Source organism: Sander vitreus, chromosome 4 (assembly GCF_031162955.1).
Source record: "Sander vitreus isolate 19-12246 chromosome 4, sanVit1, whole genome shotgun sequence".
NCBI classification, from domain to species: domain Eukaryota; kingdom Metazoa; phylum Chordata; class Actinopteri; order Perciformes; family Percidae; genus Sander; species Sander vitreus.
The window spans coordinates 14,671,966-14,685,929 of NC_135858.1; the positions used below are offsets into that span (position 1 = coordinate 14,671,966).

The 13,964-nt window shown below is 38.0% G+C and overlaps 2 protein-coding genes across 2 annotated transcripts; both read right to left on the bottom strand.

The window, feature by feature from the left end:
- Nucleotides 1-405: 405 nt before the first annotated feature.
- On the bottom strand, nt 406-6,406 carry necap2 (NECAP endocytosis associated 2). The gene is made up of 8 exons (XM_078248543.1): nt 6,212-6,406; nt 4,981-5,081; nt 3,344-3,448; nt 2,536-2,617; nt 2,047-2,155; nt 1,758-1,902; nt 1,562-1,652; nt 406-1,377 (listed from the first exon to the last, which is right to left on the bottom strand). The coding sequence occupies exons 1-8, from the start codon at nt 6,304-6,306 to the stop codon at nt 1,332-1,334; spliced, it is 774 nt and encodes a 257-aa protein (XP_078104669.1). The 5' UTR covers nt 6,307-6,406; the 3' UTR covers nt 406-1,331.
- A 1,045-nt stretch (nt 6,407-7,451) lies between these two features.
- On the bottom strand, nt 7,452-12,619 carry LOC144516876 (SUZ RNA-binding domain-containing-like). Its single transcript, XM_078248545.1, has 4 exons — nt 11,932-12,619; nt 10,282-10,331; nt 9,896-10,165; nt 7,452-9,797 (listed from the first exon to the last, which is right to left on the bottom strand). The coding sequence occupies exons 1-4, from the start codon at nt 11,980-11,982 to the stop codon at nt 9,686-9,688; spliced, it is 483 nt and encodes a 160-aa protein (XP_078104671.1). The 5' UTR covers nt 11,983-12,619; the 3' UTR covers nt 7,452-9,685.
- Nucleotides 12,620-13,964: the final 1,345 nt, after the last annotated feature.

Below are 13,964 nucleotides of genomic sequence, written 5' to 3' on the forward strand. Positions count from 1 at the left end.
AAGTCTTCAAAAACTTACACCATGTAGGCTTTTTAAAAGTTTGTTTTTAGACAATAAGGGTCTTATTTTCCTCAAATAATCAAAGTTAAGTCTCAATTGTAAAAAACAATGATTGCTACTGATCTGGTGAACCGTGATCAAATTTATATTAGGTCGACAGATTGATGTGACAAAAATCGCTCCACAGAAGAATCAGAGAAATCATATTAGCCTAATAGTCTGTATTACTTGATGAATTTGAAATACTGTTCAACACAAACTCAACAAACCCACATTTAAATGGTTTAAATGTATTTAATAAGTTAGTTATAGTTTAGTTATTTAAAACGAGAGAACATATTGCAGCTGTGAAGAACTCTACACTCTCACAAGCCTACTAGTTCACTAATAAAAACAAATCAAGAGTCAATGAAATATATTGTTTATTTACAAGAAGACATAGGTTTATATTTTATACATTTTAGATCATTTTCAGAAAGGCACTTAATCAAATACTCGATGCAAATTAGCGACAAGATTGAGGAAATTTCTATTTGGTAAAAGGCACAATTTTTAAAAGCAACAAGACACATGAAGGGTATACACAAAAACAATCATGAACCAAACATGTTCAAACTTTGAATGACACCATGATTAAAAAAATCTGGGTTTTTTTTAAGGAAGGCTTAAGAGGTTTAATGTAAAACTAATAATCAAACATCAATATAGCTTTGATCTCTAGGAAATAATGCAACTGAAAACAAAACACCCACACACACACATACATACACTGGTTAAAGCTAAACAAAACATTGATACTTTAATGGGTAAAATAACTTTCCCAAAATGGTAAAAACAACTTTGAGATGAGTGGTGCTGGTGTAATGAGATAACTGTATGATGGGAGCACGATGTTGTAAATCACAACCAAATCTGATTCTGGACAGACTAACAGTGACAAGGAATAGATACCAGAAATAAAATAAGGGAACATTTGATTTTAGGCAATGGATAGATGTTCACATCTGGCTATTGTAACAAGACAACCTGTCCTTTCAACCATCAACATGCACATTTGTCTTGAGGAGAGCACATTCTTCAACAAACAAAGAGCCCACTTCAAAAGCCGAGTATGACACCAATATGAGATTGTAAGAAAATATGTACATGTTTACCGTTTCTTTCTCCAGAGTGTGTCGTCTCTGTGGGCTATAGTTTATGTGAACATATTCTTTAAGTGCAGCCAGAACAAATGAGCCAGTGAAGTTTGCCAACAGTTCCTCTCTTTTAGTTTCTTTTTGCCACAATCGTCCGGTCCATGGAATGTATGGAACCTGAGTATTTCTCACCACTCAACTAAACTGCACCCATCCTGATTTGACAGCATCTTTACTGGAGCTGTGTAGGAGAGGGATGGGGGGGTGGAAGATGAGTGTGATGATGATGATGAGTGCGAAAGAATCAAAAAATAAACATGTTAAACAAAGAACTGTGACAGATGGACAAGATGGACTATGACAGATGGACAACATGGATTAGTACACAGACAAAAAATACAGGTGACATTTTGTGAAAAACGTACTTGGAGCCTGCAGATGTGAAATCTCCCCACATGTCGGAGCTGGGTGGGGTTGCGGGGCCAGGGGACCCAAAGTCAAAAAGAGAGGCTGGATCTGGAGAATAACAATTATTGAAAGCATGAATACAGTTTAAATCATGTTAAGAAGTTTAAAAAAAAAAATTTAAAAATTGATTTGATACAATAGCACGGTGATCACCAGTGTTCGCTTGTACAGCGGAGACTGTCTGCTCTCCCACAGTCGGCAGTATGACACCTCCAACCTTCGCACCTGGTGGAGGTGGGAGTAGACCCCCACCCATTGGCCGGGCTTTGGCTCCACCCGCATCCTTCTTCTTGATGTTCTGTGATTGACAGAGTCATGAGAATGTCTGAAGATCTTTATTGTTTAATTAGTGGCTCTTTTCTTCATAGAATCTGTCAATGTTCAATGTAGTATTTATTCCTTTTAGGAATTCCTCTACATCTGTGATGTTGGAGTGACTCACCCCAATGCTGATCTTGATGGTCTGACCCTCTTTGAAGCGAAGGTCCAGCTTAGGTGCTGTGCTCTCAGAAGCTTCCTGTTTTGCGAGCTCACCTTCTTGCTTTACCCACCTTTAGAAATAGTTTGAAAGCATAATAATTATCATTAAAATAATGTTGATAAAGTGGGTCATTGCAGTAGCAAGATACAGATGAGAACACATCAGTATTGTAAGTATTGTAAACACAACCATCTAAAAAGGTTTCATGTGTGTGGACTTGTTTTACACTCATTTAGAATGAAAACAATTTATGTATCTACACAATGGACAAATGTACACCACACAAAGCAAATGTGCTTAAATGTTGTATCACATTTAAACATTCATGTAAATGTAGCAAGATGTGCTTATAAAACACATGTACCAGGTCATATAAACAGAGGTGTTCATTTTCAGGTCGTATGTATTAACAAAGATCAGATAGTAAAAAGGCTATGTAAGATAACTTACTTAAAATGGTCTTGCAAAGCTACGTTGAAGTCAAATGAATCTCCACGATCAGCAAAACCCAGACCGATAAAAGCATGACGTCCTTTATAAAAAGTAATTGTAATGACAAGAACATTAGGGTACCTCATGCATCACATAAAAAAAACCTATACAGTATATAATACATATTCCTGCAGTAAGGGAGAGTATGGGCCTGTGACTTCCACCGTTTAGCCTGAATATAAGACTTTTCCCCCTGAAAATTACAGAAGTGAGGTTGTCTTACCCTTAAGACTAAGTATAAATGCTATAAATAGCAATAAATGGCACCTGGATGTAAGGGGGGGAAAAAATCCCTTTTAACTTCCATCTACTGACACTTGATAACTGCAGTATAAGACAGAGTTCCTGTGATTGTCTTGAGAAAAGTTAACTTTAAGACTTGTGTCACTATGATATCACATTAAGGATCATGGTGATCAATGAAGCAGACTCAAAATAATTTTAAGTAGCCAAAAAATACACTTTTTAAAATGTAGAAACAGACAATCCTTGTCTGTGAAAGGCTAATGCAATATTTCACTTCCACAATTCAATCTGAATACGGATTCTCTTGAAAAAGAAAAAAAAAGTACTATTAATCTAGTTAAGACCAGTTGGACACAGTCGGTCATGTTTTTCTTCTATAATTTAAAGTAAAATGTCTACATTTATATTTAAACTGATATAATGTATGTTTCTATAAATGTGCCATATCATTTGAGATGTCTTTAGTACAGTATATCCGCCTACTTCTTATTTCCAAAAGTCTCTGATGAAAATGTCTTACCATTGCCATCTTCTATTCGGATCACAAAATACCTGCTGGAGTCTGTGACTGATTCAACTACACACCCTGGATACTGTTCGACTGGAGCTTGGGCAAACAACTCCCCTGCAAAAAAGAAATATAGACCAAATGGTGCCTTAGGGTTATTTTCTGCATTGGGAGTAATCAAGTAAAAAGGTTGGTTGCAAAGGACAAAGAAAGATCGCAAGTTTACTGAAAGGCTCTTTGATCACACTGTGACAAACGCACACATTTTCTCAATGATAAATGTGACTGGAATTGTATAATTGGCAAGTCTTTCCAGGGATTATTTTGAATTGTTAACTCTGAAAAGGGCAGCAGCACTACTTGCAGCCTCTAGTCTGCTGCAAATTCACCAGAGGAGATACTCACCTGTACAACTACAACCCAAAACGAACCAAGCATTTGTAACTTGAGCATATGCTTAAAACATGGCAGAAAAACTTGAATTACTGCCTCGCGGTTGTATGCCTCCGCCAACCATTCAAGTGGCAGTTTACATCCATGTCTAGGACTCATATCGCTCACACACAAACACCCCCATTTATACTACTTGCTACCGTAGTCGCTCTTAATGCTACGTCATCTTCTCATTGACTTTGCATTGGCATTGTTTTCCGTGGTGGCCACACGGAATTTTCACACATTCCGTGCCACCACCACGTAATGCGGTGTTTACAGTTCATGATCATTTCACGGAATTCTGTGAGACCAGGCTGCTTTTAACAGTACAGCCCCTTTTAATACAGACTTTGCTTTTTTAATGTCATGAAGCCTGTTTTCTTCATCTTCAGTACACACACTTTTTTTTTTTTAGGTCTCGTCTCAGAATCAACCACATTTTTACTCGGTCTTGCCTCAGTCTCAGATAAAGAGGACTCTGGATTTTATTTTAAGACCGGTCAAGACCACAACGTTTTTTTTTTTGTTTTTTTTTTAAATCAAGGCATTTCTAATGATACACTTATGGCAATAAAAGAGGAAAATGAAGAATAATCTTTAATTTTTTATGGGAATGTGGCTCTCTCAGATAAATTTGACGAGTGCCTATGATTAGCATTTTCCACATTTTATCGTGTCATGCAGTGTGGGACTCGCCCTGTCTTGGTCTTGACTCGGTCTCAAGCCCTCAAAGTCTTGGTCTTGTCTCAGTCTCGATACACTCTGGTCTTGGTGATGACCTGGTCTAGGTTTAGGTGGTCTTCACTACAACACTGCTGTGTACCATACGTTTCAAGTCTCAAACATTTTTGAACCACCATCTTGTGCCACCTAATTGTGAACACATTTGATCCATGTAACACTAACAAAGCTAGACAGAGCAGACGGGGCAATGAGGCAGTCTCACTGTTTCATAGCTAAACTGGTGAGGATTTCTCACTATCTTTCTGGCTTACTGGCTTCTGCTCTAAAGTTCAATGGAAATGATGGCTCACTTTAAAGTTACTTAAACAGTCAGTGTTTTACTTACACTTTGTACTCTGGTGAAAGGTTGCGTAAAAACTTAACTGTAAGCAATTTATCTTGGTGACATCAGTTAAGAGACATACAAAGAATTCATGTGGTGAATTATGGACACATAACATTTATCTTCAAGGAGATGTCAGTTTGTTTACCTGTGTTTTTGTCCTCTAACTTAATGTAGGCCATCTTATCTTTAGCAGTGATTTTCATCCTACCACTCCATGCAGGTTCATCCAGCTTCCAGTCAGCAGCACTAAAAAAAAAACAGGAAGCACACATCTGAACATGAAAGTGGCTGACTTGATCACTGTTTTTACACAAGCAGCTGCAGCTTTTCACAGCAGGAGGAAGTAAAAATAAAAGTTTTCAGGAAGACTAAAATGAGGCATTTGTGTGATGAGAAAAAGCAAACCTCAAGGTCCACTTAGAAACTTTTTCAGGGGCTTTCAACCACAACTTGCGGTCTTCTTTTTTCGTCATGAGATCTGAGTAATTCCGATCCATGGAACAAGACCGTGAGATAAAGTGAAAGCACCGGAAAAGGCTAGTAAGTGGACCTTGAGTTGAGTTAAGTGTTTTGTTTTGTCCAACTATTGTTTCCAATAATTAAACTCAACCTGACAACAACTTAATTTATTTTAAGAGAGTATAAAGAAGAGGCCGTCAGTTAGGTAGAAAGGTATCCCCTCTAGCTAACGTCAGATAATGTTTTCATAAATGTATTTTTGATAATTTTGTCAGCAAAACAAGCACACATTGCACTGAACTGGCTACAGTTTAGCAATAGTCCACGCATTTATTGTTGAATTAATCATTACGCAAACTCAATTTACTGACACTTCGTGGACACTTAGCTAAAGTTAGTTAACCGCTAGCATTAACTACACACCTCTACATCCATTATCGGACATAGACTGAGCCCTGCCATTTTTAAACTTTCAACATTATCAGCAATGTCATAATTTATGTCTTTCACAACTAACGTTAACTTTTTAAATGACAGCAGATGTAAGTCGCAGTCAATGAACTTTTTGTTGACAAAGTCGGGATGATCGTGTCCGATGTCAGTGAGCAGATCACAGTTAACGTTATAGCAGCGAGGTGCGTTTGGAAACAATGCTAACGTTATATGCGCATCTAGCACATGTATCAGCTAGCTAGCTATGTCTGTTTATCTAAGTCCTTAGTAGATACTGGTTGTGTTGGCTGCAACCGTCACTTTGCAGGGAAATAAAGAAAAGTTAAAAGACATCCTAACAATTCCTTGTCCGATAATGGATGCATTGTCGTTAAGTTAGCTTGGCGACGGACACTTGTCTAGCAGCCAGTGAGACTCGTCAGCTCATTGCTTTAAAAACGTTTTACTCTCTTAGCTCATCTTACCGATATCCACGGTTAGAAGCCCGAGGCGGGATCCGGTAAACATGAACCTCGGGCTTTACGCAGAGCATTGACTCATAACTGTTGTCTTCTGCCATTTTGTCCAGTTTTACTAACTATCAGAACCAACTTCCGAGTCCGACTTTCACACCTCTCCTGGACCAGACAAGATCCCAAAACGAGCCGCGGTGCGCGATTCAAACAGCGCCGCGTCTGGTCAGGATGATTTGAGCAGTGGTGAAGGAAGTTCTTCTTCTTCTTTGAGGTTTTACGGCAGTTGGCACCCATTACTGCCTCCTTCAGGTTTTATATATAATACATCCATGGTTTTACCCTCCCTCATGTTCCATTCATCTTAAAGCCGACTTTCCAGTCCAGTCAAAACTAACTAACATTTTCCTTCCTTGACCACTCTCTAATATACTTTTAACATTGTGATCTGTTCTCCCTGTTTCCTGTAATTGTGTCACCATTTCTTGCCTTTCCTGTGTACATGTTCTACATGACAGAAGGACAGGCTCAACTGTTCCAGCCTCCTGGCACAAATCACAAAGACCCTTTGGATGTTTTCCCATAATGAAAAGTGTAAGCTACTGTTAAGGTTACTGTTCCCAATTCTCAGCCTGCTTATTGTTACTTGCCCTTTCCTTGTAGTTCCCCCTACCCTTCCCCTACTTCTTAACATGCCTACTCTTTTTTGGATTGAGTGTTAACGTCTTCCTTTTATTGCGTTATCCCAATGCTCCTGCCACTGCTGATTTACCTTTCTCTACACTATACATTTTCCCTCTGCTTTTGATAATTTAATATTGACTTCAACAATTCTTTTTTTGACTGCCTCTTTTGCCATCCTGTCTGCTCTCTCATTTCTGGGGATGAGCTGGGAGCCACATGAACGTTATATTTTTCCCCTGTCTAACCGTTCTGAAGTTTGTAAACAAGACTTGTGGTGAAGGAAGTATTCATATCCTTTACTATTGAATACAACTACTAATGCCACTGTAAACATACTAGTCTACAAGTTAAACTCCTACATTACAAATGTTACTTTAGTAAAAGTATGTAAGTATAATTAGGAAAATGTATAATAATTCTAATAATCTGAGTCAAAGTGGGGAATAATTCTTAAAAAAAAAAAAGCATTTATAGGAACCATTTTCAGTTTATTCCTACCTGTATCACAATACGTAATTTAGAAACAATATATGCTTCAAAGTCATCCAACTTTCTGCTCAAGAACCAACAAATTTGAAGTGTGTTTATTAAAGGGTATTCAAATTTCATTTGTTTTTCAAGTTTCAAAAAATAACAATGACATCAAAACAGCCTCAAAGTAGCAAGTGGCTGTGAATGACTGAAACAATGGGCGTTTGCTTTTAATTATCAATTTAAAATTATTACAAATTATTTTATTTCAATCATTGAAGCTGATCCTTTGGTAATATTATATTAAGGAAACCCTGTATATTTTATAACAATAATATTGAGATGTTAGAGCTACAATGGGCAACTTATATTAGTTTAAGCCATATTTATAAGTATGCTGTAAGTGTAGAAGCAAGTTGTTTAATTTAATTTAATCATACTTTAAATCCATCACTTTCCTTGTGAATATTTCCAATCAATGGTTTGGACACTGGAAAAGATTTGGATAAATTATGGTCAAAGCAGTCATGGAACCCTTCGGTAAGAAAAACATTATTGCACCCTTACTGAGTGTGATTTTGAATTTAGAAACTGTGCCTCAATGACATAGGATGTATTCAATAAAATAATTAACCTATCACAAGGGCCAAAAAGCTTAAGATTAACAAGCACTACCCATTGGAAAGTGTACGTATGTAACCAGGGATCATTTGTCATTTAAGGCATACAAGTGTCAAAGGGCTCAAAAATTGCTGCAGTAGTCAGTCAGTACTGGTAACTCATCAGTATTTGATGAGATTATTGATTTCATGGTTTGCAAACTTTTATTTTCAATCAGTGGCAAACAATGGTTCAAAGTCCTTTTGTGTGAAAAACACCCAATGAAAGACATTCATCAAACTAGGCAGCGGAATTTGGCTTCGTTCTAAAAGGACACAAAAGATGAGATTTCTAATATTTGTGATCATTTATGTAGTTTTCACCGCACATTTCCATGACCCTTTTCAAAATTAACACAATTCTCATGTGGCTATATCATCCTCCATGCTGAGCATCAAATACTTTTTTCTGAAGATCTTAATCAGTCAATATACTACTTCAACTGGTGTCAAAACAGATCAAAGTCCTCTGTCCTAAGCAGATGCAGTGCAGTTAGCCGTAAAAGAAGTTCCAATTTAGCCATTCTGATTTGAAACAAGGCAACACACACATGGAAATGTATGCACGATAACGTAAGATTTTCAATTCATGACTAGGTCAGACTGTTTCGACTTTGATAAAATTTTATACGACACTACCAATAAAGTTTCCTAAGCAGGCTACATCATCTAATCTCTGATACACTACTGATCTCCTTACTTAAACATACTATGTCTCGGCAAAACAACCCACAAACATGAAGAAACATCAGCGGTTTGAAACAAAAGCTAATTTAAAACAAAACACAGCACCGGTAATTAGGCAATATGTAAAAAATAATCCAGGGAGTAAATTCATCTTTATTGCTTGAATAAACTTAGATTTAGTGACATTCTGTCCTTCCGCTCTATAATCTTTGGCCACAGGCTGTGTGCCCACCAGGCATTTCTTCCAAACCGAGGCCCGTGGACTGTGTAAAGTGCTGGCTGGGCCTCTGCCATTGCTATGCAACTACAGTATTAAAACGCACTTTTAAGTACAGTGCACTTTTACATTAGTGTTGGATCAGTTTGACTTTCTCTCACCTTGCACTTAAGATGCTGAGCACACAGTAAAATCCCAGCACTGTCAAGCACCTAATTTCCACTGAACCCAACAAACTGAGGCCAGCTTCCCGGTGGACACCCAGCCATGATCCAAGCTCCATCAGTGGAAAGGCCAGCTTGTTCGCTTGTACCTCTCCGGGGAACTCCCAGATTTACGAGCTCTCGTTATTCTCCCTGAAGAGACAGACACCTGATGCCCTGGCACACGGGCGGCCAATCATGCTTAAAATCATAGGGCACCTCATGGTACATCAAAGTATCACAGTGTGTAGGGATGTGAGGCAAAAGCCTGTTCACAGTGTGGAACAGAAGGGGTTTCAGATCTTTGGCTGATCTCTGCCAGCCCCCTGCAGCGTTCCACAGAGGGAAAAGACAAGGTGAAAGGCAAAGACCATGCCAGTAAGCAGAGAAGAGAGAGGGTGGAGAAGTTCATTTCAATCCATGCTACGTCATCATATTTCTAAAGTCTGTCAAATTTTGTGTCATCCCACCACTCTGCTCTTTATACCACACACAACCCCCTTAACTGCCACCCTTTATGCCCTCTCAGGGAGACAGCTGACTCCTTGCAGCAGGTAGCTCCTGCTTATCTGCAGAGTCGGAAGCCTGAGGTGCCATCTGGACCAGTGGGCTGGCGGATCACATTATTGTTTGGACGAACTGGTTCTGATGGTTGCTGCACGCTCATACGAGCTGGCCTAATGATATGAGGAGAAATAAAAAATAAATAAATTACAGTGTTTTTCACATCTAGGCCTTTTAACTACTGTGAGAATTAATTGTTGTAATTTCTTACCTGTCCTGACATGGATTGTCCTGAGGCGTATCATCTGAAGACGCACTACCTAAGATTCTTCTTCGGGCCTCCGCATACTCTGCCTCCCGCTGGGCCAAAGACTTCATGTGCTGCGAGGGACGGGTCGAGGATGCAAGGTTTCCTGCAGTACCGTTATTTGAAGGACGTTTCAAAATTCGAATTTGTGGTGGGGGTGCTGCAGGCAGAGAGTCATCCTGGATTACAATAGCAGTTCGAACAGGTGAGCCACCTGAACCCAAGCTGGACTTCCTGTACAGGTAAAAAAAATAAAAATAAACACGTAATAGGAATAAAATTACTGGAAAAAACTTCGATGAAATCTTACCATGTATTGAACATTTTTGATAAATTGTCTCTTTGCTTACTTTGCCTCCTGGTTTATTTTCAGTTTAGCCTCAAGCCTTCTCTCTATTTCCTGAGGAGAAAACATACTTACACATTATAACATTTGTATTACTGCCCAACCAGTTAATTATCTGTCTCAATGACCTGTATAGCAAACATGTTCATGACATCCCGATTTCTAAATTGATGACTGGTTGCTGGAATATAAGAAAAAATGCTTTTGAAAGATATGACATATTTTATCATTACAAATCAATATACATACGTTATATACATTTTCAGACAGAAGTTGGAATTTGTATTTAGTGTTAAGCCAATTCAAAGTCAACATCTTAAACTGTAAACATATCCCAGTATCAGATCATATCAACACGTTGCCAGCTGGTGGATTTCAGTTTGCTCATCAGAATAAAAAACTAAAATTCAGCAACTCAACCATTACATTAATATCTATAATATTAATAATAATAATAATAATAATAATAATAACGTCATGTACTGTCACAAAAGTGACATGGACATGTTTTTGCAGCCAATCAAAATGTAACAGATCATTTTTATCACAAATCAAACTGGTTCATCTACCAACACACGCTAATCAATGGTTTTACTGACACTGGAAATGATAAATTATGTTCAAAGCAGTCATGGAACTGCTTGATTATGGAAAAAAAATATAATCACGATTATTTTTGGTCAATATTGAAATCACGATAATGTAACACAATTACTCGTTGACTTCTGGAAAGATGTTGCAATTATTGAACTTAAAAAACAGTAAAAACTGTGGAATTTGCCTTAATACTTTTCCTATTTAGACTTTATTTTTTCATTCAGAACACAAGAGAAAATAGGAGTTTACTTGCTAAACGTAATGAGCTAAATAATTGTTTTTCTCGATTATTCCGTTTTTGGGAGCCGAAATCATAATCACGATTACATTTCGATTAATTGCACAGCCCTACATGGAACACTTCTGTAAGAAAAGCTTTATTGCACCCCCCTAACTGAGTGTCATTTTGTATTTGCCCAACACTCAGCTATAAACTGTGCCTCAATGACAGGAGTCATTCAAAAAAAATAATGAACCTATCACAAGTGCACAAAATGCGTAAGATTAACATGCACTAACGATACCCTTTGGAATGTCAATAAAATCAAACTGGTTCAATCTACCAAAACACGCTATTTCTACACGAACCTGCTAGATCTATTTGCATATACTCAAAATATACTATTTCAAAAGCCCTAAACATAGAGCAATGATTCAGTGCCGCCTGTCATTTCCGCAATGGGCGTGTCTAAAAAAAAATGGGGGAATCATAGGAAAAAGTCGACTTTGTAAAAATTAAGTTTTTTATGGATATTATTCGGGATTTACACAGATCATAAAATCATTTTGTTGAGTAAATAAAATGACATGAAGCCAGGCTCAGTCCCGTGTCGTTATGGGACAGCGAGGCCTGCAAGACTCAGCCAGGAAAACAAGCTGCATTTCTTTGATGAGAAAACAAGCCGAAAAAAAAAAAAAAAAAACATGTTTACATCAGGTATTCAGGCGCCACAAACATCTAGCGTATCGCGGTCGCGGATCCTTGCTAAGTGACTGGCATCTGAAATAAAGTTACAATTTTGTTTATAAGAATATTTCCACAATTAGTATTTCTCACCCCGCTGTCCGCTGCCTCTTCCCAGCTCTCTGCAACCTCTTCATCCTCCATGTTTAACAGATCTGCTGGCTGGTTACCTCTTCGGCTCCACCGGCTAACTATCTCCCATCCACGCAGAGGACATGGGACGGTGGACAGAGTTCACGCAGACCCGCAGGCACAATCTCACGGGTTTTTGTGTTCGGATGAAGGCTGAATAAATAAGTTCGCAAACCGGAGCTTGGCCGCGTGTTGGCCTGCTAGCGTAACGTTAATGCTCTACTGAGGACAACCCCCCCCCCTGGCTGCCTGCTACTTTAATTTTTGGCGTAAATTAACGTCCACCTCGGTAAATCAACCGGCTATCGGTGTAATCCACACGCATCTCAGACGGAAAAACAAGTTTTGGATTGTTGACAGTTGTGTTAGCTAGGGTTTACCACTTAGGCAGCGCCTCTTAACACAGAAAGGGAAATGACGTTATATTAACGTTAGGAAAGGTAGCTAACGTTAGCGTCACATTGCTAGCTTCCAACAAGACAATCAACCGGCAAGATTAAGTAATTGAAATATGACAAAGCCAATTTAATTGCGTAACGCTTTATGTTTGACACTTAGCTAAAAGTGAGCGATACGCTCACTCCACCACACTACATGTTGTTTTTTGGTAGAGAACACAGAGTTGGATCGTGAGGTTAGCCCATGGATGTTAGCCTCGCACAAGACTTAAACGCAGCACTTCCCTTCAACACCACGGTCAGTGACCACTGGACAAAAATTACAATAGGCTAGCTACATAGCTAAAGGCCCAAAGTGAAATATTGTATCACCCGTCCGTTTGCAGGGATCAGCAAAATACAAAACTTTATAGTATCTAATTAGCAGTTGAATGTGGAAATGTACGGTATAGTGACTTGAACGCATCATCAGAATCAGAAATCATAAACTCTTATTGCCAAGTGGTTGGTTTGGCAACTATTAACTGCATGATATTACAAAACGACACCTGTTAAATAAATAACATTTACATTTATTATATATATATTATTATATATTATTATTATTATAACTATTGTTATTATTATTTTATTCTTCCCTTACAAAAATAACCAGGACGAAAGTCCTGGAGGAAAGAGGATACAAATGAAACGTATGAAAGTAAAGTATTGAGCACCAGAGTGGTCAAAACTCTTACATTTTGCAGGCCTAAATAGACCTTTCCAATAGCAGACATTTTGACATGTCACAATATGAAAAGCATAAAATTAATTAATGCTGATTTTATTTTTTTAGCTGCTTCAGTATCAGGATCCTGTTATTGTTTGTTTTTTATTGCCCGCTTGCTGTCACACTGTCATGGTTAGCACTTGATAGAACCATATGTAAATTTGCACCTGTGCTTTTTCTACTAATACAAGTGAACTGTTAACGAAAAATCCTTTTGTAAAATGTACAACCTCAAACACAGCCAGTGGCCACAAAACACTGCAGATGTAACACTTGCCTGCCTCACAAATGTCAAAATAGCAGCAGTATTGATTGTTTTTTTGTGTACAGACAGAGTAGGCATCTCTCCACCTGCACGGCTAAACCACTGCTCCTTGTACATTTTTCTAAACAAAGGAGTGGGGCATGTTGGACTGAAACTACAGGTCTGATGATGAAATTGTCTAAGCCTGTTTTGGGTTTATATGGATGACATAGTGTGTCCAATATTGTTAATGTCGCTGCCTACATAATAAAACATGATTTCTGACACTATATTTAATTGTAAGAAATGTATTCTATTAGGTTAATATTTAATTATTTGTATGGTGTTTGTGTGTACACTTTTATACATTATTTACAACATCGTCAGTGTAAAAATTAGAAGAATTTGTTCATTATGCAACAGCAAAGAAACCAGTTATACATGCAGGGTACATTAAACATATATAACTTTATTTCAACAACTTGGTACATTGCATGAAAAAACGTATGGGAGAAACTATGAATGTTAGCTGGCCAACACTGGAGTACGAAGTTACAGCAGTAATAAATATACATCTTAGCCC